This window comes from Cydia splendana, chromosome 22, assembly GCF_910591565.1.
Source record: "Cydia splendana chromosome 22, ilCydSple1.2, whole genome shotgun sequence".
Classification (NCBI taxonomy): Eukaryota; Metazoa; Arthropoda; class Insecta; order Lepidoptera; family Tortricidae; genus Cydia; species Cydia splendana.
Window position 1 is genome coordinate 6,865,701 of NC_085981.1, and position 25,550 is coordinate 6,891,250.

Genomic DNA, 25,550 nt, shown 5'->3' on the forward strand with positions numbered 1-25,550 from the left:
CAGACCCTCAGTACTACCTTGTGTCAAAGATCTTGTTGCGACAAATCAAACGAGCCCAAACACGAAGTGGTTCAGTTACATGGTAGACTGGTACCCGTGGCCACCTTACAGCTCCATCATCAGATCCTAAGTACTATCTTGTGACAAAGATCTTATAGAAACGAATAAAACGAGCCTAAACACGAAGTGGTTTAGTGGCATGGTTGATTGGTACCGGTGACCACCTGCCGGCTCCATCATCAGACCCTGAGTACTATCTTAAGTCAAAGAACTTGTTGAGACGAATAAAACGAGCCTAAACACGAAGTGGTTTAGTTGCATTGTTGATTGGTACTGGTGACCACCTTCCGGCTCCATCATCAGACCCTGAGTACTATCTTAAGTCAAAGATCTTGTTGAGCCGAATCAAACGAGCCCAAACACGAAGTGGTTTAGTTGCATGGTTGATTGGTACCGGTGACCACCTTCCGGCTCCATCATCAGACCCTGAGTACTATCTTGTGTCAAAGATCTTGTTAAGATGAATAAAACGAGCCTAAACACGAAGTGGTTTAGTTGCATGGTTGATTGGTACCGGTGACCACCTTCCGGCTCCATCATCAGACCCTGAGTACTATCTTGAGTCAAATAAATACATATAGAATGTCAGGTCGTTTCAAATATTTTTAATCCTGTCCGGTAGTTTATTAAACTGTACCATTATAAATTATAATACTATAAAAACAGTGCTAGGATCAAAGTCTCTCGTTGCGGTTTACACGCACACAGTATAGCGTTTTACACGGCGCCCGCCGCACACAATGATAAAAAACCTCGTCGTCGCCGTTGAAAATGTGCGGAGCCGACCGACACACGTCCTGCCTCTACAAGCTCTGCCGCGGCACTGAGCTGGCGCAGCGCGCGTCATCGGTAATATAGAGTAGTTTTCAAAAAATTGCCAAAAAATTATAGTAGAATTTCATAAACACTAATGTATACCAACAGTATAAGCAAACGTTGCAGATTGCTTGAGTATGAAAATGACTTCGATATTAAGTAGATTTTCGTAGGAATTGACACTTGTTTCGGAGAGAAAATCGAGTTCGTTTTACTTTGATTTTCTCTTTCTCAAAGGTATGTAGGAAAAATATAGTTTGATATGCCTAAAGTACAGGGTATTAGTAATACAAAATAGCCAGGTTTAGCAGAGTAAAATTCTCAACATTTCCAAATAAGAGCTCGCCATTCAGTGCTTCACGGGGTTTTTCGGAAACGACCATCAGAAAAAAAATCATTACTAATTTAATAAGACCTTTTTCTAATATTTACAACGATATTTATAAAGATAAGAAGACGCTTTTACTGGAACAAGTACTCATTGTTTCTAATAATGAGCGCAAAGTCCTGAATTTCGTCGACTAGTATCATCAATTTTGCATTATTTCGACTTTTCTTGTAAGAGCGCTCTTAACAAATTTGATAATAATTATCTAGTAAAGTAAGCAGTTGCAGGAATATAACAAGGACAAGACCTTTCTTATTTCCAAAATCTCTCGGGATTAAGTAGACGAATATTGTACATATTCGTTATATCACTATCACTACCCACAAAGTTAGTATTGGGTACCTACTTACTAAAATGTCATAGGGAATTACTGAATTCCTTTCATGACTGTGAGCCAATGTGAGCTATATACTTGGTTATAGCTATAAAATGCATTTAATCCTTTGTACGCTTTACTAACGCGAACGCGAGCTAATGTACCTAAACAAACCATACTTAAAATTGTGAAGGTTACTTTGAGAGCTTGAGCCATAACATAACACTCATGTTGGCACGACTAGTAATGATAATGACGCTTTTTGGTGCTCTTGGCGTTCAAATGGTTAATATAGAAATGCCACAGAACCTTATCAATGATATTTGTATAGGTGCAGGCTCATTCTGATTATATTCATGTTTAGCTATCATCAAGTGACCTAAATTGTACTCATTAATGTCTATATATGCAGTAAGTTTACCTTATCTGGTGCCTACTAGTAGACATAAGCTTGATTGGTTCTGAACGCTTAAGTGGCTTAATTTATGTAAAGCATTTATAGACATTGCATAGTTCTGAATATTCAGTTTCCTCTTTCCAGTGTGTAAATTATTAAGAATAAGGTACTTAATTCTAAACCTTAGCTCATCGCATGTGTTTTAACCAAAATGCAGATTTGTGTGTTTATTTAGTGATTTTACATTATTTGCAATAACTGTGCGGAGGCCCTTTAAGAGGGACCTATTTCATCCAATGCTAGAGTCAACACTTTGTCGAATTTATTTGATATTTATGTATACTTATCCTCCTTATGAACTAAGGATAACTGTAACTTTTTGATATCAAATATACGCAGAATTGTCAATTATTTTATGTTCTGAAATTATAATATTACTGGATTTGGGCCAGTGTGCTTTTGTATACTATATCTCTGGCCTACGATATAGGCTAGTCTATTAACATCCCGCCTCCTGGAAGGCAGTATACAGACTTCACGGTAGCGCTAAGTGTGTGGACCATGTGTGGACCTAGTTTTCCGACACTTGTCTGCATGAGATTATTGTGAACATTTTTTCAGGTCTCGAGCAAGAAGGGTACCTAGATAGGTTGAGGTCCTTAAATTGTGGATTTGGTAGGAGCAAGACACAGACGGGGTGTAAATTAATTAATCCACCATGTTTCAAGAGATTTTTGTTCATTGATGCCTTCAGGTTACACTGTACAGACAGACTAACACTTTGGCAGAGTTTTGCTAACATATAATAAATGACTGCATTTGTTTGGGTGTACATGTTCCACATCAAAGACATATTTATATATTTCAATCTATTTTTGAAAAGTTCGCGTTTCAAAATAGCTTCGCCTTTTCGCAAGGCGTGCTCCTGTTTCCCTATTTTATTGTGCAAAGCGAACAGTATCACAATGTTATAATTATGTATACATTGAGAACTAGAGGGTCATGCCCTAGACGTGACCGCCCAGAAGTTGTGCTAGAACCGTTCGTGCAAACCATTCAGTCACTGTTTTTAAAAACCTTTTTGTAGTGGGTACATTCCACGGTCTTAAATTTGTTAAACGTGCAGTATCAAACTATGACAAGTCATGATAAGTGAATTAAGTGATAACAGTATCTAGTCCGTGCATAGAAGCACTTGCCCTTGAGGTTAGGGCATGGGTAGTTTAAAATAAACTTAATCCGTGCATAGGAGCACTTACGATACAGGTGGTTTAAAACTTCCTAGGTCACAATACAGACACAAGGTGTAAAATACATAATTGATAAACGCCCGTCAGGCCAGTTTTGTATATTTTATTTCAAATATGCTTGTGCAGCACCGCCAGCACATGATAATTTTCCTATACCATGGCAGTCAGGGATATAATAGTTAAATAGGTAGGTAACCTTGGTCATGTCGTGTACATAGGTAGGTACATGTTAACTGAAAGTCGAGTGCTCTCGAGGCAAATATAATTTATGCAACTGTGAGCTGCTCTTACATTGAGATCATATGTATTTATTTCTAGTCTGCCTTAGCAGGCCTAGACTTCAAAGGTTTTTTAGATATTCATAGGGCCGTTAATCGGACCCTTTGTACACCTTGAGCAGGCTGTTTGTTTCACACCGTGAGTAATATAATTTGAATTATATTGTAAACATAGCTTATTTCAGAATGGAACCGTAAGCACTGTCGTGAGCTTACATAGTCTGATTAAATTAGAGTCCACAGATTGTCTGGACCTTGGTGGATTGACCACTCCTGATTCTAATTATCAATTTTCTGCCTGGGCTTATAATCGAAATTAGGTGACTAAATCTCTTAGTATTCTCTATGCCGCCCAAGTTATGAGGCTAAGCGTCTCCAGACCACAATTTTATATTAGGGTGCAAAGATTTTTTCATCTTTAAAATAAAAATGAGTCGAGATAGGCCTGGAATCTTAGGTTATTTTATACCTTATAATTTTAGAAATGTAATGTAAATGGAAAGCAGTTTTCACTTTTACCACAGTTAATTAGCCCAATTTTGGGCTTAGCCAATAGGGTGTTTGGGACCCTTTTAGAATAGATTGGTAAACAAAAATGAAAACTAATAACATAGCCTTGCCTATTTCGACTGATTTTGTTAGAACCCTTTTTACTTTCTCTAAAAGGAGATATTTACAAATTCATTTTTGTAATATTTTTCTGATTGTGGCTTACTTGCTCGCATGTGTTATGACCATATCATTTATATTTCTGTGAATATGTCTGACATGCCTTGCGCAGGCTTACATAGGTTATAATATTATCATCAATAACTTGACGTCAGATTGTGAATGAATCAAAGATTCTTTGGCACACCTTACGCAGGTGGAGACATGGCAGCCTTGCGCAGGCTTAGATAGGTACATAATATATTGGTTTCATCACAAATAACTTGACGTTAGTTTGTGAACGAATAAAAGATTTTCTTAGGCACACCTTACGCAGGTGGAACCATAACAGACGTAGGTTTAAGAATATCATTCAAATCGAATACCCTGAGTTTATGGGTAATATTCCCTTAGTTGCGGGTTCCTTGCTCGACAAGGTGAAAGGCTTTATGCAGGCTTTTACAGGCACTTTTAGAAAGTGTCATTCACGGTGACGCGCAGATTTGCCAAAACTAAACTTTAACTCTTCAGTTAACTAATATAATTTGACAATATGAACCAAACCATGCGTCTTCGTCAAAGAATCAATCTAAAGATTCCCGTATCGTTAATGCCAAGTGTACTATTTATGTAGGTAGGTAGGTAGGCTTAAGAATTGACCCTCTTGTATGTAGTTACGTAACGAATTAATAATCAAGTTATTCAAATCCAATATAACACAAGCACATATAGCAACTACATGCAAGAGTTATTTTCCTTAACCTTTTAAGCTGTAAGTACCTGCTAAGTTATTTATTTAAGTAGGTACCTACATTTTAACCTACCTACATTTTAACAATTTTTTCAAAATTAAATATCTAGTTGGAGAGATATAAGTTGGTAGATCAAGAGTGAAATACTTCACGATTTCGCATGTCATTCTTGCGCAGAGCCATGCTAATCTCTCTCTATATCTAGTCAGATTTAAGTTTATGTACTGCCGAAGTACTCACTTTCCACAAAAATAAATGCAATGTTTGCGATGTAGGTTTGTTCGTTACCTTGTGTCCCTCAGAGCGGAAATAGAAGCCCCGCGAAGGCGGGGCTTCGTCGACTCCTAAGCGGGTACACTTATTTATCAGCAATTTAATTCACAAAAAAAATAATTTTGCAATATTATATTCACCCGGAACGGGATAAAAAGACAAATTGCTGATAGATACTTGGGCAGATAAAACCTACACGTCTATAAACTTCTACCTCAATACATAGGCTCTACTTAACACGTATTAACTATCCGATCCTTTCGTATTCGAAAACACAAATCACTTGAAAACTGAAGGGTATGCCTCCACACATCACCATTTAAGTATTATAATTTCAACCGTTATTATACATACACAAAGATTTAAACTAACAAGACTCGGAAGAGACTTAATGTAGGTATCAAATTAAATTCTAATGGTGACACGTGCACGCTTTACCAGCTCGATGTGTTTTCTAACATATGTGTTTTAGTATTTTCATTGGCATAGCCACGGTGCGCGCAGGCAGCCTTCGAAAACACTTGCACATCACTATTCCGGATCGTTTTTATTTGCTAGATAGTTTATCGGACTACTAAATTTAAATATTTATTTCGAACGGCAAAAACCGTTAGAAACTGTTTTTCAATATAGTCAGCTAAACTGGGGTACAAATTCAAAAACTCACCAGCAGTTTAGCTTCACGACCTTCCAGATGGAAAAACAGCAAGCCAATGACTTGAAAATTTGCCTTGTTTAACTGTCAAAGCAACCTGCCTGAGTGGTGGGAGTGTGGGAGAGAGAAGGACGTATATGCTAGAAAAGGACAATACGACCGACTACGCAGTGTTGCCATTCTCAATATTATTATTAGGTTCCGAATATCGGTACAGTTGTTTAATTAATGGTTAATGACTTTTTTAATGATGACTTTGGAAATGTAATAGGGTTTCCAGTTTTATGAATGTGAAAGTATATATCTTTGCCAATCAACTTGAATATAGGCCGCAAATGTTGGGGGCAAAAAGTATAATATTGATTACTTATATCAATATATAAATACAATTTTGACTAGCGCAAACTTGAATTAACCGAAACCGAAAGTAACCGTACCGAATACAAAATTTGTTAGTTCGCCAATCGTCACATTGTATCATTAAATTATCTCAAGTTGCTTACCAGTTTTACTTAAGAAATCTTTCGATAGTCTACTAAAATTTAAAGCTATTAATTTATTTTATACCTAAAGTCCCATGAAACATAGGTTTATGAAGTAAAACAATCACGTAAACATGATTAAGTAATCAATTAGTCGTATGAAGAGTCAACAAATCCAACAGCCATTAACATGCATCGGACATAAACACACATCATCCACAACGCATTAACCTTACTGATGGTGATGTCAGTCGCTGCTCCTTCTCTTTTGTCACTACCATTATTAGAAGATCGATCCCGTTCCATCGATTGTTTCGATGGAAAAGGTCGTCGTTCCTTTCCCATCGAGACAATCGATGGAAAAGGAACCTAAGAAAATAAACATTATTTATATATCGCATTTGTGACCTTTCTGAGGATCATTGCAGTTGCCCGTCCGTAGCGTAACTTTAGACTTACTGTTACTACGAGTATAGGTTGATTCATAAGAGCTATCATAATCATAGGTTTATACCTATGGCATTTGCAGATTTTGTGAATATCTATAAAAACATAGCAGATATCGAGTCACTAGGTATAAAAGATCTCTAAATTATAAAAATCAAGATTCAATGTTCCAAAAATATATCTATTTATATACGGCACGGCTATTTATATACAATAGACGTAAGCAAATAAACAATGCATAAGTAACCTTTCTGAGGTTCTGGAGATGATGTCAGTCGCCGCTCCTAACGTGGTCACTTTGGTCACTTACCTTTATTAGTAGCAGATACCTACACTATCGGACCAATTGATTTGGACAAGGACAACAGCCGTGGGATTTGATTAAAAATTCGTTGACTTTGTTGGAGTTAATAGCGAGAAGTTCTGATGTTTTCAACATTTTTTAAACCCTGGACCTGTAACGTTTAAAAAACACTATTGATCAATAATGTATGGTGACTGTCCAGGAATTGCATATCATTAAAAATGCGGGAATCCTTTTGTATACACTTCTTACACATCAAATGCTTAAGGGCCCACTGATTAACAGTCCGCCGCCGGACGGTATCGGCCTGTCAGTTAGAACAAAATTTTGACAGTTCCGAACAACTGACAGGCCGATACCGTGCGGCGGACTGTTAATCAGTGGGCCCCTTTAGAGATGCAACAATAATGATCGGAAGTAGATATCTTTTACCGTGTTGAATGACTGATTGAATGAATGATCGGCATTTATACCAATTAATTAGTTTCCGATTCGTTTTAATAAGCTATGCAGGTATTGCAGTGATGCGTGCAATTGGAATCGAAAGTAAATTATTGTTGCTTACAAGAGAGATTACGCTCATCGATGATCCACGAAAGTAATCAAGCGATTTATTGCAGTTTGCATGCGTGATTTATAACGAGAAGGATTGTCGTTTTTCTTCTCTGTTTCAAGCTTCAAAACCTTTAAAATTTCTACCCTATACACCGCCACCAGTTTATTGACGAAAAAGGGTAGCTATGTCAATCGAATTTAATACTTACGGCAACTTACACCATTCACTAACCCAGGGTTAACCGGTTAAATCTGGAGTTACCATGGTTACCAGTACAATTTGACACTGGGTTAACGGTTTAACCGCTTAACCCCGGGTTAGTGGGATGGTGCAAGTGGCGCTAAAACAAACGCCAAACAACTCCCGGCATACGCCCGATAACCGATAACTCTCTAGAGCTATGTCCTTTTTGTGCTTATTAGTCTTACATTAGATTTATTTAGGCTATTAATTTTGCCCTTGACCTATTAGATTATTTTAGCCTATTAATCATATTAGGCTAGAATAACGTCGATCCCTCCGTCGTATTATTCTTGGTTTTCTCGTATAAAAAAACAAACAATTAATTAACCGTCTAAAGATATTAAGCGAATATGTGAAAAACATTCAATAGGTACGCAGTACAAATGTATACATACACATCATCAGAGATTATTTCAATACAATGATATCATAATACGATCATTAAAACTTCTATTTTTAGCGAAAACATCATGTCACTCCTAAAACTGCTCAAGTACTTATGGCCTCGCCAAGATTACCTTGCATTATTAGAGTACTCTATAAGTATGTACCTATCTCTTTTTATCTTATAAGTTCCTGTAGGATTTGTTTATTTTTAAGTAAAGGGATTCAATCTTTTCGCTCATTTTACGTCCTACATGTCCAAAGGTCAAGCTGAACCTAATTTGGTTAGCTTCTCTACTACACAGGTGGGATAAGTCCTTTATTGTTCCAAAATCAAGTTAAGACTTTGTAAACCCACTATTGACAAATAAATAATCAATTTCAAAATTGAAATTGAAAGCAATAGGTGAACTAATGAAAAAGGTATTCAACACCTTGCCATGTATCGTACACACTTTATACATCAAACTCTAATTGCTAATTCCAAGTATTGTATGAAATATATTTCTATTGATAAAGATGATACCTTCAGCTTCACTATCAAACACTGGGACAATTACCTTACTCAATAGGTATAAGCTGGTATAAGGTAGAGTAATTACCAGCTATTCTTAGCAGTGATTCATAAAAACAATTGCAGACTTGGGCGTACCGCGCCGCAAATATGTTGAAAGTGTTCGTACTATAAACATATTAGCAAATTGTAAAAATGGGCCTCGTGCTTTTAAAGGTTGAGTAAGGGTTACTGGAATTTTGTAGTAAATTTTCATTGTTATAAATGTTTTGATGTTGGTATATGTAAGTGTTAGATATACGTATGCTACATGTGTAGCATACGTATATCTGTCAGCAGTCGGTCTGTGCGTTTGAAACATTGGATTGTGTGTGCACAGTTTCTGTCAGTGTTATTGTAAATCTTTGGAAATCTTTTTGGAATAAGAACCCCGCTTGAAGATTTCTAATAAAATAATCATAAAAACTAACGTTTTATTTACGTAGCTGTTTCTGCTAATTTAATGTGCCTTTTACATTAATGAAAACATATAAAGTAAACGAAGACAGCCATAAAGTTAATGTACCATTTATATTAATGAAAATAAATATAACGAACGAAAAACTTAAAAAAAATAAAAAATAAAATAAAATAAAATATCTTTATTTCAGAATATAAAAATTCCATACAATATTGTTAGTACCATAATACATTACAGCTAGATGTTAGTAAGTACATTAAAATTAATCATTAACACAATATTTTGACAATGAGATCAAGATTTATAATAAAATTAAAATTAATTGGAATCATGGATATACGTATAATAAATAATAAGTAAAATAAAATTGTCTAGAATTGAATTGAAGGATGTCACAATATTGTTATTCATTCATCCATCCATTCATTCAATTATTTACTTAAATAGTAAATAATTAGATTAAGGTTCTGGTACAGACAGGGGTAAAACATATCATAGTAACATAACATACATATTAAATCGTATTGATATTTCTACAATATACGATAGAAAAGCCAAGAGCTTCTTCAGAAACGTACTTTTAGATCTATTACCAATACGAGAATCACTTCACTGCGATCGCTAGACGCGCCGATTCCAAGTAGACGGGCGCACCGACATTGATATCGAATTGTCATCATATTTTCCGCTAGCTTCTGAATACGCGCCCCCTCAGACACCATTGCTAAGGCTTCCCGTCCTTAATTCGTCACAATATTTATCACGCCCTGACCGTGTTACCCTTTACGGTGCCGTCAACTGTACATCAAATAAACATTATCTTCATTACTTTACGATGCAATGTAATGTACCTAATGTGTATTGTTTATTAGTTTCTAATGGCAAGCTGGCACATGTTTGGTAGGAATATGTAATAGATAGTACAGTCAGACAATTCCTTGAATTACGTGTCATGTGCATTATCTCAAGATATATATAGTATATACCCATTTAAAAATAATTAAATCGGTCCTGTTTCTGTTCAGCGGACTCGCGTTGTGTGTGCGATCGATGTGGCAAGAAATGCCGCGCTGCTGTAGGACTTTATAGCCATAAACGGCGATGCGGGACCCCATAAACCCACTAGCGCCGCAACGAGCATCTACAACAGATGATGTGGCCAATGATGATCCAAAATCGGTAAAATAACGTAACGAATATTCCAATGATATCAGAAATTTTTTCAATTTGGCTAAAAATCAATGTCCCCAAAGTCACAAGTGTGCAAGTGGCACATACTCGCATTCAAATCATTATTGAATACGTGCTGCAGTGATTGCATTTCTAATTTTAGCTCCATCGTATATGGACAACCCCGTCTTCGAACAAAAAAAGTCGTAAGCTTATAGAAAAAAAACTGTGACTTGCCTCTCTCTGGAGCTACGTATATTCTCGGATGACCTAACTTGATGTCTGAAAACAACTTAATATATGAATCTTATTAGTATTGATATGGCCTCAATCATGACTACTGATATATTTGCCGCACTTCGATACAAACATATATGCTTATTTTCTTATATATGAAAGTGAATAGTCTGATTAATCTATACATATAATAAAGCTGAAGACGGTCGAAAGTCTGTACATGGAAGATATTTAAAAAAAAAGTTGGCTGGGGATACTTAGAATCGATAACAGAACACGTTCCAAAAGTTTTTAGAATTTTTGTCTGTTTGTCTGTTTATCTGTTTATCTGTTTGTCTGTTTATTTGAACGCGCATCACGTGAAAACGGCTGAACGGATTTTGATGAAAACTTTACTAATCTGTCGAGAAAATTCCCGGCCAGGTTATAGGCTATAAAAATTCAACCCCTATAAGGGGGGGTAGCCACAACACTCGATTGACTTAAGTTTGCCCCTGAATCTTATGGCGCTACTTAGGAAGGAGGGGCAAACTTTTTTCAAATATGTGCTACCACTATTGAGTAAATGAGTACCCTGGTAAACTAACAGATGGCGCTGAATTTAATACTTTGTGACATGAATAAGCCACCGAGGAAAGATTTTGCCAAATTAAGTTTCAGATGGGGTACGGATATCAACAAATATAATTGAATAATTATGTAGATTTAATAAACTAATAATACAACAAAATTAAACGACAGTAAATTAATTGCCCCTCATTGCACAGTGCCATCTTTTGGGGAACTGAGTAAACATGAAGTAATCAAGAAAATTAAAAATGAGTTTACATAGTTACGTAGTGGTAAAATAAACACACATATCAACACGCGTATAATTGCATAATTATTTAAAATTATAAATTTTCTCTATTATGAATTATACCTAATCGTAATTATATCGCACCCATATCAAATCCATATTCATACGTAGGTATCGCCTCATTTAAGCACTTAATAATGGCCACGAAGGTGGGTACTTTGAGAAAAAAACATTGACCTCTGTCATTCGCAGTGCCGGGTACCGGGGCACCAAAACCGTAGGCAAAAAAAAAACGCGCAGGCTGCATCAGCATTGCAGTCGTCGTGGAGTAGTTACAGTCAACGGTATAAATATGGGTGTACAAATCATCTCAAAAATATGTCCCATAACTCTTATGTCAGTGAATTAAGAACTATGGGACATATTTTTGAGTAAGTAGTCTACACCCATATTTTTACCGTTGACTGTACCTACATGAAACTTTTATACGTGTACATGTACCCATCTAATAACGAAGGGTCGTAGGGATCAAGTAAGAGAGTGAGGGTACGTAAGAACATCTACAACGTAGGCTTTCGATTTGACCTTACGCGGAGGCCCTTAAAGTCATGGAAAAAAATCTTGCTTTCGGGCTTGCGGCCAGCCAATTTTTTCGACATAGGTTACCGATTTTATGGCGAATTTTGCTTTCTTGCACGCCCGATTTGTCGGCCAAGCCAGCCGAGTTGCTCCTTAGCCGCGATCCTGAGACCTAACTGTCAAAGTGTTATAAGGGGCCCCGTGAAAGCCGAAAACTAAAAGCATCCTATCAAGTAGCGCTTTCGAGTGAAGCCAAAGAGCGAGCAGTAGAAGAGTCGTGATTACATGCATAGATTCTATTTCAAGCCACTCTTTTGCAGTTCGGCGTAAGGTCTTATGCGAGGTCTTCTGCCTTATGGAAAAGTTGATCTTCTGCCTTAATTATACTTGGGCTTGGATCCAAATCCAAGCTTTCCTCTTTCGCAGCTGGGCCTTCTGCCTTGCTCACACTTCACATTCACTTGGTCAATTCCAAGCTCTGCTTTCTTGCATCTTTTCTGTATGAAAACAACCTCGCTGAGACCCTTAAATATCGAGCCCTTATATGCGAAGCTAGGCTGATAGAAAACTGTCCCATCCCTTCTCTGTATGAAATCCTGGATTCGCGCCTGGTTGGGACTAAAAGCAAAATGTACAACTGTCTATCAAATTGCGTTTTTTATATCGAAAAATTTTCGCGCTCGCTTCGCTCGCGTTTACAATTACATTATAAGATATGATAAAGGTGACATTCGGGTGGCGACTGCAGCAGCATTACTCTGTTGCAACGTTACTGCTGCAGCACTCTCAATTTTCGTGATAAAATTATGTGGTTGATTTCCATACTAAAAGAAAAAATGTAGAACTGTCTATCAAATTGCGTTTTTATATCGAAAATTTTTCGCGCTCGCCTCGCTCGCGTTTTTAAATAACTTTCTAAGATATGGCGACTGCAGCAGCATTACTCTGTTGCAACATTACTGCTGCAGCACTGTCAATTTTCGTGATAAAATTCTTCTTCTTCCTCGCGTTATCCCGGCATTTTACCACGGCTCATGGGAGCCTGGGGTCCGCTTGACAACTAATCCCATGATTTGACATAGGCACAAGTTTTTACGAAAGCGACTGCCATCTGACCTTCCAACCCAGAGGGGAAACTAGGCCTTATTGGAATTAGTCCGGTTTCCTCACGATGTTTTTCTTCACCGAAAAGCAACTGGTAAATATCAAATGATAATTCGTACATAAATTCCGAAAAACTCATTGGTACGAGCCGGGGTTTAAACCCGCGACCTCCAGATTGAAAGTCGCACGCTCTTACCGCTAGGCCATCGGTGCAGTGCAGTCTCTGATGGGCTCGGTACACGTACCGAGTAGAGTGGTGAGACAGTAAAACGAAGTATGGAATTTGTACTCGGCCGAGTAACAATTTCATACTTTGTTTTACTGTCTCGCCACTCAACTCGGTACGTGCGATCCTGGCAATAATTTTCGTGATAAAATTATGAGACTGATTTCCATACTAAACGTAAAAATGTACAACTGTCTATCAAATTGCGTTTTTATATCGAATAATTTTCGCGCTCGCTTCGCTCGCGTTTTCAATAACTTTCTAAGATATGGCGACTGCAGCAGCATTACTCTGTTGCAACATTAGTGCTGCAGCACTGCCAATTTTCGTAATAAAATGATGTGACTGATTTCCATACTAAAAGTAGAAATGTACAACTGTCTATCAAATTGCGTTTTTATATCGAAACATTTTCGCGTTTGCTTCGCTCGCGTTTTCAATAACTTTCTAAGATATGGCGACTGCAGCAGCATTGCTCTGTTGCAACGTTACTACTGCAGCACTCTCAATTTTCGTGATAAAATGATGAATTTGAATAAGGGCGAAAAAAAATATTGATTTTAGAGTGTAGTTTTATTTAGTGGTACCTAATTGTAAAATGATCCTATTTTTTTTTTTATTAATTGTAAAATATTTTATCTGGACTACAGTCCTCTAGCATATCCATCTGTCAACTTTACTTCAAGTTCCGCCTCCAGGGGAGAGGGAGAGAAATTAGGATTAGAAATTAGCCGCTTACTGACACAGACCGAATTCCACGCGGGCGGAGCCGCGGGCACAGCTAGTTTATTATAAATTAAATCCTTATAATTTTCGTCATTAGTGTATGCATGTATTTAGTTGATAATGCGAAAACCCCGTTACAAAGGCCCGTTACCAGTGCACCCTTTGTAGGGTTCCGTACCCAAAGGGTAAAAACGGGACCCTATTACTAAGACTCCGCGGTCAGTCTGTCTGTCTGTCTGTCTGTCTGTCACCAGGCTGTATCTCAAGAACCGTGATAGCTAGGCAGTTGAAATCTTCACACATGATGTATTTCTGTTGCAGCTATAACAACAAATACTAAAAACAGAATATAATAAATATTTAAGTGGGGCTCCCATACAACAAACGTGATTTTTTTGCCGTTTTTTCGTAATGGTCGGAACCCTTCGTGCGCGAGTCCGTCTCGCACTTAATAGCCGGTTTTTTTTTTAAATCCTGACGTCCTCCCTGCTTCTTTACCACTATATATGGCATAGCTACTAATTAGTTATTGCGAAAGCATTCTGATATTCCAATACGAACAAACTAAGGTTTAACGTGGGCACAGCAGCCATAATACTAAAAGATCATAAATATACTTTACATTAGCGACTCCTGAGCGCATAGCATCACATCAGCTATTTTAAGTGTGATCTTCAATTGTGCAAAGTTCTAACAGAACTATAGTTCAAATTATACTGGTTTGTTTTACTAAACGTACTGCGGTAACCACAGACTGATGTCACCGCGTAGGCGAGCAATTGACTCTGACTTCTGACTCCAATTGTGGTCCTTTATTAGGCGTCAGCTGTGACACGTTAATACCTGAATGACCTGGCTCTAATTGGGGAGAAATTCTTGCAGTCTGCTCTATGCAACATTGTATGCCTACGCAGGTATGCATACAGCGCAGAGGTATGCTCAGCATCAACTACAGAAGCATATACGAGTAGTTATGGATGCTAATCCATATTTGAAGAAAAAGCTACTATCTAGAGTGCCATTCGCATAGGTATGATTTGGTAAAAGATCCATTCCACTATGCCCAGAAGTTTGAACTGGTCAACTTGTTCAATAGTCTGGTTATTTAGTTTGAAGTCTATTTCTAGTTCTTTTTTTTTTGATATGGTTTAAACTTAACGATCTTAGTTTTGCTTAGGTTGATATCTAATTTATGATCTTGTAGCCATTCATTCCTTAAATCAATCTACATGGGTCCGCGAGATATCGGCTTGCCTGAACACGGGAAAACTTGGCATACATGATAGTACACTTCAATAAATATTTTAAGACCTAAGTAAATGATGCTCCTTGCATCTAGTTTAAGATTCCGTCGCCCAAAAAGTCAGAGAAACTGTCTGGCAGAATATATCGTTAGTACTAACTAAAACACATGTTACCAAAACGCTGTCATCTCCACCAGCCCAATTGGGCGGCCATAAAACTAAAGAATAAAGCGGCGTGCCAATCCGACGTGACGTGGTCTATAGTAACTTCTGCTATTTTAGGAAACCTGTTAATTCGGGTGTGGGTAGTGAAAAGCTGGTGTATTTATTTATTTGTTTTTGTTCGTTCCTGCAGTTTAATCAGTGTTTAATCAAGTCACTGCAAAGACTACTGGCAAATGAGAGTAATATTGCACTAAATTAATTCCAAATGGGTTTGAAAATATACTTCCACCTTGCTATCTCGCAAGTTGTGTCACCTTGCTATCGCAAAAGTGTTGCTATCTCGCAAGTTGACTTTTGCCTCATCATGTCCCTATTTACGTGGAATTATCCCGGCGTTTTTTGCTGAAGCCGAACTTTCAGAAATATGATTGGTATGCCGAAAACGCTCTGCTTAACATATTATGTGATCATCATTTCACTATCTTCCTCACGTTGTGCCGGCAAATGTCACGGATATTGTACAGTCAGCTGCAGAGAAAAGGTACCCCTCTGCAAATAAGTTTGTGTGAAAAGGTGCTAAGCGAATACTATTGCTGACTCTATTCATAATAACAGTTAAGCGTTCTCAATTAAGACCTCATTGAAGTTGGACTTGGACCCAATGAGTAATTGTTATTTAAATTACGATTTCGGGTAAGTAAGATGAACATCTTAATTTAAAAAAAAAGGCTTAACAAATTGGATGCCATCAAATAATCGTAATTCTCAAACGTAAAACCATCCAACTAACGGGCCAAAGTAAACCATCCAAATGTCCCCAACGAATCGATTCGTCAAGCCATCGACCTTTAACTGTTCTCGAAATGCAAACCAATGCAACCTGCCCATTTACAGGCACCTCAAACTTTGAAAAGAGATACCTATATTACCTTACATACTAATCACTTTACCTGTCCCTTTCACACGTGTACATTTCTTGTATATTGTTTGTTTGCAGTTGGTAGCTAGTTAGCATTCAGTATGAGAACTTGGCCAAAACAATATTGAAATGTACATCCTGATGTATAAGAGGTACATTGACACTTTCTAAGGAAAGTTTCGTTTTGAAATGAAACCTTACTTTAATTGGTTGTTGGACATTCCCAATAGTCTGGGTTTTATACGAATTCGTAGTTCACACATTAATTATTGGTGATAGGTTTTTGTTTGCACTAGTACGCTTATCTATACAGGGTGATTTCGGGGTCGTGGAGCAAGAGAACCAGACATCATACAGAATCCAAAGATGAGCCTAACGTTGTTGTTAATTATTGTTTATCACCAATAATGATGATTATTTTCCAGATGACAAGTAGGAAAAAACATTTTTGCATACAATTTGGTGACCCTACTCAATGTGACGTCTTGTCGCTTTCCAATTTTCCATACAGCGTATGTCAAAAGTCATAGGGTGACCATAATTACTTAGTATAACATTAATTTTACTTGAAAAATAAGAATAATTCAAGGAATTATTTTTTCATCAAATACTACCGTATGATAATGTGGATCATTTATAGAGTCAGAAAAAGTGGTTCTGGATCACGACCCCGTAATCACCCTGTATATGTACTCCCAAATTGTGTAGACGCGCCAGATACTAGCTACGTTCTTTACAATCATTAACACTAGTACAAGTTAGTATTTCCAAATATTTTCCGTACATGTATCAAACCTTCAAGAAAAGAGCGTACTCCCATCTCAAATTCCGGCAACATACTTACAACCCCTCTGGTGTCCATGGGCAACGGTAGGTAATCGCTTACCATCAGGCGATTCGTCAGCATTTTTGCCTCCTATATATTTAAAAAGTAGATAAATAAATATGAACAAATATGAAGTAAATAAAATTATTTTATTAAATATTTTGATTTGTAAATTGTTACAATATGTCACAAAGAAAAATGACCAAGACCTCTCTGCTTTCGCTTCGTCGTCGTATATTCCAGTTTTATAATAAAGTTTAATAAGAAGACGTAAAAAGCTAAGACACTTTCAACTCAAATATGTTTATTTTTGTATATGTATCACAATTCTAGCTTGCCTGGTAATCTTCACATCGATAAGAACCACGATTGTGGCAATATGTATGCCCACCGTCTAACCACGGTATAATTTACGCAAAAAGGAAACACCTAATGTAATATTATAAAAAAACTACAATTTACGATACTAACATCATTGTTGTATTGTTAGACTATGGGAAATCTGCGAAATGGTTATAACAGCTAGACACTGCCAATATAAAAAAGATAATTAAGGCTTTATTTCGTAATTTGTTTGGAAGACAAGGTTTAAGCTTAGTTAAATTATAAATTAAGTGTCATTGCTCTGATTATGTGCTAATTTAAATTTTCGAAAAGATACCTATAAATACAATTTTTTAGTTCCCTGGTATAAATTGGATAGTACCTACTATACTTACTTTGAAAAACACTGCAAGACCATGACAATAAATAATAAATAAACTATAAATACGTAGGTACATATAGCATATTTTTTGACTAACTAGAATGGAGAAGGAGTAAAGGTCAAATTTACATAATGACTATTATGGAATCCATGAAGATGGATGACACATATGGAATCCATGAGGCCCTGCTCATATCATGCTTTACGTTTTATGCTTAATTTGTACCAACACTTTGCTTATTGTGTTTGTTTGCTTGTTCCAGGTGGTTTGGAGGGCAAATACCGAGTGGCTGCGCCAGAACTCATGCAGGACACCTTCATGAGCGATTCCGAGGACGAAGGAGGTAAGGATTCTAAGTAGTGATGTACCGACTATTGATTTGGCCGACTAGCCGACTAGTCGGCCGACTAATCGGCCATTCGAGCGACGTATTTATAGTCGGTCAGATCATTAGTTTCGTATAAGTTCAGGTGAAACCCAATAGTTTTGCTCCTTTGGTTGCGCTATTCATCATAATTTAGCTAGGCTAAAAGGTGTTCTCTACAGTTCAAAGACCTATCACAAGAATCCTCGTTAAATTTCTGTCTTTAGTTCTTTTATTTTGCGATCCTGAGCTGACCGTCAGTACAGCTTGTAGGAGGTATTTCCAAGGCTCTATCTCCCGTACGTAGTCGCCAGTTAAGAACCTATCCCCTGTGGTCAGCGTCTTTACGAGCAACGTGCCCTGACTAAGTCTCAAAATTTTGCAATAACATTAATAGTCCCTCGTTCCTCATGGCTCCACCATTAAAAAAAAACTAAAACTAAGTAATAAAAAAAAAATATCGAACTTGCACATGAAATTACACGACAATCAGTTGAGGAAAATACCAGCCCAGCAACATACGATAACGATCAAACGGTCAATTATATGAACCATAGACTAGGAGGAATCCTCTAGACGGAGTTTAGAGCACTTATTTCATGAAACCGATGCTGCCAAAAATACGGGGGTGCGGGGGACGAGGTACCGTATTTGTGGCAGAGGGGGTAGAGCTACTATGCTCAGTCTGGAGGATGTCTTGTCTGTGATATCAACAAAAGTTTTCGTATGCACTCTAAATAGGTATTTTAGTAAAATAAACATTGTTTTATGTTTATTTTCGTAAATATTAACTGTCGAATTCTTTTTTTTCTGTTTTTCTTTCACTAATAAAGTGCCGACTAATCGGCCATTGTTGCCGACTAGTCGCCGACTAATCGCCGACTACAAATGTGGCCGGATAGTCGGCTTTCCCGACTAGTCGGCGACTAGTCGGTACATCCCTAATTCTAAGGCTTTGATGCGATTGCAGGTGCTGAAGATTCTAAATTGCTCATTCGAGTACTGAGTAATTTTCGCAAAAATCCTATCGAAAAAAACGTTTGTATATGTGTACATAATGCCCATAAACAGATAGATATACTGTATGCATTATTATTTGCGTTATTTGACACATTATGAGTGACGTATATAGAGATGTAACTAACCCAAATCGATTGTCACAGCAAGCGATTACGATTGGATGGCACGTAGACTGAGGTATCGAATTGTGACGTATAATGAATTTTTCCTCCGCTCCGCTCGCTCCTCTCGCGCATGAGAGGAGGCCTGTGCCCAGCAGTGGGACGACGTATATAGGCTGAAATGATGAATGATGAATGATGATGATGAATTTTTATTTGAGATTTAAATAAAGCTAGAATTATATCGTTTTCCCGCAAGGTAAATGCATTTAATACACCGACCGAGTAGGTCGCACCCATCGTCAAAATGTAAACTAACTGGGGATCTATTTTAAAGTTTATTTATGTTATTTCTGTGTCAAATTTGTTGTCTGTTTGGTGACGATAAATATATCCATATTTACAGTTAATTATCCACCTTTATTTATCCTTTATTTATTAAAAGAAAAATTCATATCGATTTACTTAGACGACTACCGATTCATAACGGTGGTGTCCGGCCAACCCTAAAATAAATAAAAAAAGACATAGAACGTAAACGTTCGCAGTGCAATTATTTTCCTTTGTGATTTCGATGTGCAAGACATTTTACGTTGTATTATAGTTGTATTGCTGTTGTGAGTGACAGATGTCAAATAACGCAATTAACGATGCACACAGTATAACGATATTTTGTTAGATTTAGTTTCGTACATAAGACCAGAATCAATATCGTCACTACTTTGAAAAAATCTCGTATCTCACACTGCTACTCGAATTTGAAACGCAGTAAGTCTGTACGCATCCCAATACATACATAGTTAGATACCACTTTTTTTTTATATCAGAACAAGATAAGATTTTTTTTCAAAGTAGTGACGATATGTATCCAGTACACTAGATATTTACCTAATAAAGCTGTTATAAATTGACATTAAAATAACTGGAGTACTGTAGCTGTCAATTTCAATATGTGATTGATTAGGCTATTATTAGAGCATTTCTTCAATTTTACTACAATACTACTGCATATAGCACATGCATCAATGAAAACTCCCGTTAGAACTATATCTAATTACGACTTTGTATCCCGTTGGCTCCAAGTATCGATAGCAAGTACAACAGGTCATCTTGATTAGAGCAATCACATTATGGTCATTACGCTCAATTACTGGGGTCAAATTTTTATGCGATGCGCAATCGCAAATCAAGTCGTTGCGACAATTAGATTGCCCAATACGTGAGGGCCGTTAGGGTAACCGTCTTAATAGTTCAAGAATGTATACGATACGTATTAGTGATGTACCGACTATTGATTTGGCCGACTAGCCGACTAATCGGCGCTCGAATGGCCGATTAGTCGGCCGACTAGTCGGCTAGTCGGCCAGATCATTAGTTTCGTATAAATTTAGGTGAAAAACAATAGTTTTGCTCCTTTGCTTGCGCTATTCATCATATTAGCTTGGCTAAAAGGTGTCCTCTACAGGTTCGAAAAGACCTATGACAAGAATGCTCGTTCAATTTCTGTCTTTCTTTTATTTTGCGATCCTGAGCAGACCGTCAGTACAGCTTGTAGGAGGTATTTCCAAGGCTCTATTTCCTTTACGTAAATAGTCGCCAGTTAACCCTTTATAAGGCATAAGGGTGTCAGGAATTATGCAAAATTGAACCCTATCACTTTGAAATAAAGTTCAATATCAGGTGGGAAATATATTCCCTCTGCCTTATAAAGGCTTAAGAACCTATCCCCTGTGGTCAGCCTCTTTACGAGCAACGCCGCCCAACGAGCCCTGTCTATAGTTCGTTTTTTTTGCATTAGAAAGAACTTGAAAGAAGGTAAGCGATCTAGACACGTCTTTTAATTGAAAAACGCTTTTAAAAAATCAGTAACTATTACTTATGAAAGCAGAAGAATATGAATGATCGTATTAGATTCATAATTGTTACATATTTGCCGTAACTTATTTTTAAAATGTGTTTTTCAATTAAAAGGCACATCAAGATTGTTTACCTTATTTCTAATGCTAAAAAAACGAAATATAAGATGTCTCAAAATTTTGCAATAACATTAATAGTTCCCCATAGCTCGTCGTCGCCGACTAATCGCCGATTACAAATGTGGCCGGATAGTCGGCTTTCCCTTTAATACGTATAGGTTACAACTTAGGGAACAATTTCAATTATTTCAAAATATTTTGATTTGTGTTTTTTAAGTAGTCACAATACTAATTTATAAACTGAATTAAATATCGTATACCCACTTAAGAAAAAGAGACCAAGTCCTCTGTCAAAGACGCCACCGCCTCAGGCACTGGCCGCCCTAAACTAAAAATGAATTCTATTCAGCTATAAATAGAATTCATATTATTTAGTATAAAGGTGGCCAGTTATTGAAAGCTGGCCAGCTATTGAAACCTTATACTAAAATGAATTCTGTTTATAGGTGAATTGAATCCATTTTAAGTTTAGGGCGGCCAGTTAATAAAACCGGCCAGTTACTGGCGAAATACCTATATGACATCTAAAGTTCTGTAAAAAACAATCACTTCAAATTTAACCAATATCGTGTTAAATACGAAACTGATGTTAATTATCGTTTTCCAGGAGAAGTCGAGTGCCCAATTCAGCAGCAGCAGCAATACCGCTACATGAACAGCGAAGCCGGCACCCTGCACCGGGCGCGGCCCCTCGAGGACTCCGTCACGGACGGCCACCTCTACCCCAGCAACAATGACAAGAAGGTGGCCACCATCGACCGGCAGCCGCTCGACATCGGGTGAGAATCTAAATATTTTAATTACAAAAACTTCCGTGAGACACAGACATATTAAATATATTAAGAACGGGTCACTCACGTATTTTAAGTCGAAAAACGCTCGACATGTTTCACTCCGTACCGATGCGTGTCATCAGGAGCTTGCGAATAAGTGAAGGAATACGTGAGTGACCCGTTCTTAATATATTTTGAAAAACACGTTATTAAAAACAAAGTTATATGAAGTATGCCCGTAAGGAAAGTGTGTAAACGGCCAATCAGACCCACACTTGCTATCGGGCCCGATATCCGACCCGACTTCGGGCCCGAGCACGGCGTTTTCCGTTTCACGGAATATCAGCACATCTTTAACAATATTTGGCATGTAAAAAATACTTTGTCTCTAATTGCCAATTAATTAGCATTTTTGCATATGACCCATTTTTTTACATTTCCTTCAAATACCTAGTGTTAACGATGTGCTGATGGAACGTAAAAATACTCTTGCTCGGGCCCGATAGCAAATGGCAGTGGCGGATTTGCAGTCATTGCAGCCCTAGGCCCCAGGCCCTATATCCGCCCCTTTCGAAGCATCCATCATATTGACTACATTTTAAGTTATTTCTTGTTATCATCAGCGAATTTTTTGTCACAATTTGCCGCCCTAGGCCCGGGCCTACTGGGCCTTAGGGCAAACGCGCCACTGCTTATAGGACTTTAACTCTCAACTTACAGGCGTAATAAAAAGTACTCTCTCTAGGCAGGTGTTATGCTTGGAGACTGAAGTCTCTTTACGCACTTTTGACCAATTTTGCATGACGAGTTCGTTCTGAAAATAGATAATAATATCAATATCCTAATTCCAGATTCCTGGTGTCGTTCGTGGTGGACGCGCGTGGCGGGGCCATGAAAGCCAAGCGGCGCGGCGGCGTGCGCATCGTCGTCCCGCCCGCCGCCTGTGCGGCCCCCACCCGAGTTACATGCCGGTAAGTTTATGCTTATGCTTATCGCTAAACTTAAGTGGCAGTGGGCGGGGCACATTGCACGTAGATCCGATGGCCATTGGGGCGGAAAGGTTCTCGAGTGGCGACCACGTACCGGAAGGCGCAGCGTGGGTAGACAACCCCACAAGATGGACTGACGACCTGGTAAAGGTCGCGGGAGTCCGCTGGATGCGGATGGCGCACGACCGGTCATTGCGGCACTCTTTGGGGGAGGACATATCCAGCAGTGGACATCCTCTGGCTGATATGATGATGATGAAGCTTATGCACAAGTTCGTGATGATCCAAGGAAGCTAAACTATGTGTCGTTATCCCGTCTGCTGCTGTTATACTCATTAGTAAACCCGTATATTAAGGCAGTTCAGAATTAGCTATGTGCGAAGTTGGTGGTGGGGGGAATACAAGCGACGGCAACGCACCAGGTGGTGAAAATATAAACTGGTGAGACGACATCTTCATACTATTTGGCACTTGTCAACTGTCAAAGTCTGTCATAACCAATATGTCCCACACCCAAGGGCGGCGCCACGGTCATGCAGCAGTCAAATCAGAGTTACAGTCAATCAAGTTACTACTGGTTATTATGGTACCTGTTATCAATAGCATGTCATTGTAGACTGACTGCGCAGTGCGTATCACGTGCATGGATATTGTATTGTGCAATTCTATTGCAAATCTACTGCAGCAGGATTGTTAAATTACTCTGCCAATTGAATAGATTGTGCTTAAAATATCTTTGTATGGAATTGAACACCCGTTTTGTGTTCAATTCCATACAGATTCAATTCATGGAAAACCACATATGGGGATCAAACTGCATGTTTCCAACTGCATTTTTTTTTTTCAATACAATATTCTACTCGTAAAATGGTGGTCATTTCGAAAACTTACTAAAATAAATGAAAGGATATGAAAACAATGCATTTTATTCATTTCAGACATCATGTTTCATAGTAACATTTACTGCTTAAGACCTACACAATCGATATCTAAATAGAAATTGTAGTGTTAGTTTTATTTTTCAAAACGTCCGGGTTCGATTCCCGACCTGAGTGCACATTTTTTAAATGTCTAAATGCAGTTTTCCTTGTTACTAAAATCGATGACATGGTTCCTAAGAAGAGATCGTCGTATGTCTTATAGTTTCCGATCTAAATGGGCCACCCTGTATAACGTGCTCATTTCTTCAGCTCGCTTGAAACGCCTAATACTTTGCACATAGCCATTATTAGAAGATGACAAACTATAACAAGAGTTGTTTGTAATTGTTGATTTGCAACCGAGCTAATTAAAGTTATCAAGAAACATTTAGCGTTTACACAACAAACGTTTTACATGGCAGACGCCCAAAACTGCAATGATTCGGCGTGTGATTCATATGCTAATGCATTGTTTGTGTATTATTAGCTAGTGTTTCAACAAATGTCTAATGGTAATGAAGGTTATGTTGATTGGGAAATTACGTGGAAGTTGAGTTGAAATAACGGTTGAACGGAAATATCAATCGGTTTATTGATCTCGAGTATTACGTATTGTAGTTGTATATTTTATGTAGCCATCATCTAGAATTTATGATATCTGTATAAGCTAATTTGAGCTATTTTGCATGACTTACCTAGTCAGATTGTCCGCGTTGTGGATTCAGAATGTTTAGGCAGGCACTAAACTGAGCTACCGAAGCTTACCGTGTTACTAGGTACAATACATTATTATTTGTTAGTATTATTATTTGTTTACAAGAGACCAGAGATTATTGCGGTCGCCCGAGCCACGGCCGAAGCGATATTTTTACATTTTACTTTTATTTTCATAATTGATTCTTTAAAAGTACCTAGGCCTACTTTGTTTGTTGTTTTATGTTTATATTTAGTCGTCTGCATCGATAACTATAGTCGGTCAAACCAATTTGTCAGTCAGTAACAACCAGGAAAACTATACTCATCCTTTTCTTTCGGGTGCTAGTACTAGTGTAAGACAAAGATAATATGATTATCTCTGTCTATGCTTAAAATGAGACACTCCTTTGACGAACTATAACTACAACTGTTGTCGCAGAGCGGCGACGCGCCGCGCGCCGGCCGCGGCGCCGCCGCCGCTGATGGAGGGCGAGGCGCTGGCGTCGCGCGCGCTGGAGCTGCAGCCGCAGGGCGCCAAGTTCCTGGCGTAAGTACATTGTCTCGCTTAATATACATAGTGTAGTCTGGGTGGACGTACTGGGCGGGATGTTCACGTTAAACAAATGCAAACTTACGCGAGCGAACTATGACGCCACCTCCCACTCTCCCCACGCCACAAACGCTCAATAGGACGCTCGCCACTCACGCCGTAAACGACTTTGGTCTCCGGGAGTACTGCGTCTATCACTTCATGCTACACTAGCATCTTCCCTCAAGAAAAAAAAG

The 25,550-nt window shown here is 38.0% G+C and overlaps 2 protein-coding genes and 1 non-coding gene across 6 annotated transcripts in view; 2 read left to right on the plus strand and 1 right to left on the minus strand.

The window, feature by feature from the left end:
• The window catches only part of LOC134801444 (ankyrin-1-like), a 164,368-nt gene that overhangs the window by 118,823 nt on the left and 19,995 nt on the right, over nt 1-25,550 (plus strand). For all 4 annotated transcript variants that reach the window (XM_063774008.1, XM_063774006.1, XM_063774007.1 and 1 more), the window contains 4 exons: nt 18,188-18,268; nt 21,994-22,165; nt 23,011-23,130; nt 25,204-25,311. In XM_063774008.1, coding sequence (XP_063630078.1) covers nt 18,188-18,268; nt 21,994-22,165; nt 23,011-23,130; nt 25,204-25,311 — 481 coding nt within the window. The remainder of the gene's footprint in view (nt 1-18,187; nt 18,269-21,993; nt 22,166-23,010; nt 23,131-25,203; nt 25,312-25,550) is intronic.
• The window catches only part of LOC134801505 (DNA-directed RNA polymerases I, II, and III subunit RPABC5), a 104,616-nt gene that overhangs the window by 25,942 nt on the left and 53,124 nt on the right, over nt 1-25,550 (plus strand). The gene's annotated exons all lie outside the window — the stretch shown is intronic.
• On the minus strand, nt 5,038-5,141 carry LOC134801675 (U6 spliceosomal RNA). Its single transcript, XR_010145713.1, has one exon. It is a non-coding gene; the product is annotated as a U6 spliceosomal RNA (small nuclear RNA).